The sequence below is a fragment of the Theropithecus gelada genome, chromosome 10 (assembly GCF_003255815.1).
Source record: "Theropithecus gelada isolate Dixy chromosome 10, Tgel_1.0, whole genome shotgun sequence".
Classification (NCBI taxonomy): domain Eukaryota; kingdom Metazoa; phylum Chordata; class Mammalia; order Primates; family Cercopithecidae; genus Theropithecus; species Theropithecus gelada.
Genome location: NC_037678.1, coordinates 12,755,848 through 12,758,538, shown reverse-complemented (window position 1 = coordinate 12,758,538; position 2,691 = coordinate 12,755,848). Strand labels below are relative to the sequence as shown.

Below are 2,691 nucleotides of genomic sequence, written 5' to 3'. Positions count from 1 at the left end.
TTCTGTGATATTAGCCTCCCATGTCCCCTCTCTGGGCCTCGATTTCCCTATGTGCAGAGAGGGAGCAGTGACCTACACGGTCTTCCCAGTTTTGCCATTGTGGTGATCTCACTATACTGAACTCTCCAGTGACTCAGGGATGTTACCTGTGTTTTGCTGAGGTTACAGCTTGTAGTGAGAAAGCCCTGAACCCATGTCCCAGGGTCTCCCCTGAGCTTCAGATCCCCATTGAGAAGGAAAATATACCAGCTTCTGCACTTGCCCCTCCCCCCATCGCCACATCTTCATCCTACTTCTCTTGTGCCTTCCCCAGCCTGGTGGGTTGGAAGTGTCCCTCAAATACCTAGGTAGCCTTCCAGGCAAGACTCTAGGGGTGTTCCTTAGGAAACTGAGGAACTCTCACCCCTTGAACACCACGAGCTTGCTCACACAGTGGGACTCAGCGATGACTTTGGCTCTGCTCTCCCCTCCTCTATCTCCCACGAGCTTCCTGCCCAGAATACCTGGCCAGACCCAGGTCGGGGGAGCTGGATCCCAGGGTCAAGCAACCAGAACTGGGGGCTCTTGCCTGAGGACTCCAGCTTCTCTTCCCTAGGTGCCCGTCTGATGGGGAGATGGCTGATGCCCAGAACATTTCACTGGACAGTCCAGGGAGTGTGGGGGCCGTGGCAGTGCCTGTGGTCTTTGCCCTAATCTTCCTGCTGGGCACAGTGGGAAACGGACTGGTGCTGGCAGTGCTCCTGCAGCCTGGCCCGAGTGCCTGGCAGGAGCCCGGCAGCACCACGGATCTGTTCATCCTCAACCTGGCGGTGGCGGACCTCTGCTTCATCCTGTGCTGCGTGCCCTTTCAGGCCACCATCTACACGCTGGATGCCTGGCTCTTCGGGGCCCTCGTCTGCAAGGCTGTGCACCTGCTCATCTACCTCACCATGTACGCCAGCAGCTTCACGCTGGCTGCTGTCTCGGTGGACAGGTGCGCTGTGCCTGGGGCCTGGCTAGGCAGGGCTGTGTGGGCGGGAGTGGGGGGAGGAGTCCTGAACACATCCTCATTGGCCTTAGGAAGGAGAGAGTGGGGGACCAGAAAGGGAGGTGGGTGGCAGGAAACAAAAGCTCCCTGACCCCTCGAAAGCAGCCTCTGGGCACCTGCAGGGCATGCTTGAGGGGACTGTCCTGCCCTTCCCCTCCTCCACCGTGAGCTTCCAGAGGATGCCTCTGAGTCTCAAGTGGCAGCACAGGGTCTGGCATATAGTAAGTGCTCTGGCATATAGTAAGTGCTCTGTAAGCGCGATAGGAATGGCAAAAGAAGCTCACGAATGCGTTCATCAGTTTTTTTTTGGTTGTTGTTTTGTTTTTATTTTTGGATCTCGGCTCACTGCAACCTCTGCCTCCTGGGTTCCAGCGATTCTCCTGCCACAGCCTCCCGAGTAGCTGGGATTACAGGCGTGCGCCACCACACCTGGCTAATTTTTTGTATTTTTAGTAGAGACGGGGTTTTGCCATGTTGGACAGGCTGGTCTCAAACCCCTGACCTCAGGTGATCCGCCCGCCTCGGCCTCCCAAGTGTTGGGATTACAGGCGTGAGCCACCGCGCCCAGCCCAGCTATTTTAAAACTGCCCACACCTTGCCCAGCTGTGCACACATCTGCTTCCGCCGCTTGAAACTTGGGGTCAATTCCAGGCTCACTCTAGCTGATGACCCTGGGCAGGTCACTTCTCTGTGGGCTTCATCTGACGCATCCATAAAATAATCCTAGAAATAACAACTCACTGGGATCGGGCCCTTGCTAGGTGCCAGGCACTGCTCTAAGCACCTTGCGCGTTCACACTCTTAATCCCCGCCACGTCCCCCACGGTTCACAGGAGGCGCATCGGGCCATAGGGCCCCGGCGCGGGGCGTGGAGCGGGCCCCTGCGGGAGAGCACCCGTCCACCCCGCTGACCCGGCGCCCTCCGCAGGTACCTGGCCGTGCGGCACCCCCTGCGCTCGCGCGCCCTGCGCACGCCGCGCAACGCCCGCGCCGCGGTGGGGCTGGTGTGGCTGCTGGCGGCGCTCTTCTCGGCGCCCTACCTCAGCTACTACGGCACCGTGCGCTACGGCGCTCTGGAGCTCTGCGTGCCCGCCTGGGAGGACGCACGCCGCCGCGCCCTGGACGTGGCCACCTTCGCCGCCGGCTACCTGCTGCCCGTGGCCGTGGTGAGCCTGGCCTACGGGCGAACGCTGCGCTTCCTGTGGGCCGCCGTGGGCCCCGCGGGCGCCGCGGCGGCCGAGGCGCGGCGGAGGGCGACGGGCCGCGCGGGGCGCGCCATGCTGGCTGTGGCCGCGCTCTACGCGCTCTGCTGGGGCCCGCACCACGCGCTCATCTTGTGCTTCTGGTACGGCCGCTTCGCCTTCAGCCCGGCCACCTACGCCTGCCGCCTGGCCTCGCACTGCCTGGCCTACGCCAACTCCTGCCTCAACCCGCTCGTCTACGCGCTCGCTTCGCGCCACTTTCGCGCGCGCTTCCGCCGCCTGTGGCAGTGCGGCCGCCGACGCCGCCACCGCGCCCGTCGCACCCTCCGTCGCGTCCACCCCGCGTCCTCGGGCCCACCCGGCTGTCGCGGAGACGCCCAGCCTCGCGGGAGGCTGCCGGCCGGCGGCGGCCGGGGCCTGGAGCCCAGGGAGGGACCCGCCCACGGCGGAGAGGCTGCTTGA

General features: G+C 63.2%; 1 protein-coding gene across 1 annotated transcript; it reads left to right on the top strand.

The window, feature by feature from the left end:
* The first annotated feature begins 614 nt into the window (after positions 1-614).
* On the top strand, positions 615-2,691 carry GALR3 (galanin receptor 3). The gene is made up of 2 exons (XM_025400569.1): positions 615-973; positions 1,956-2,691. Exons 1-2 carry the CDS (start codon positions 615-617, stop codon positions 2,689-2,691), a joined length of 1,095 nt encoding a protein of 364 aa, XP_025256354.1.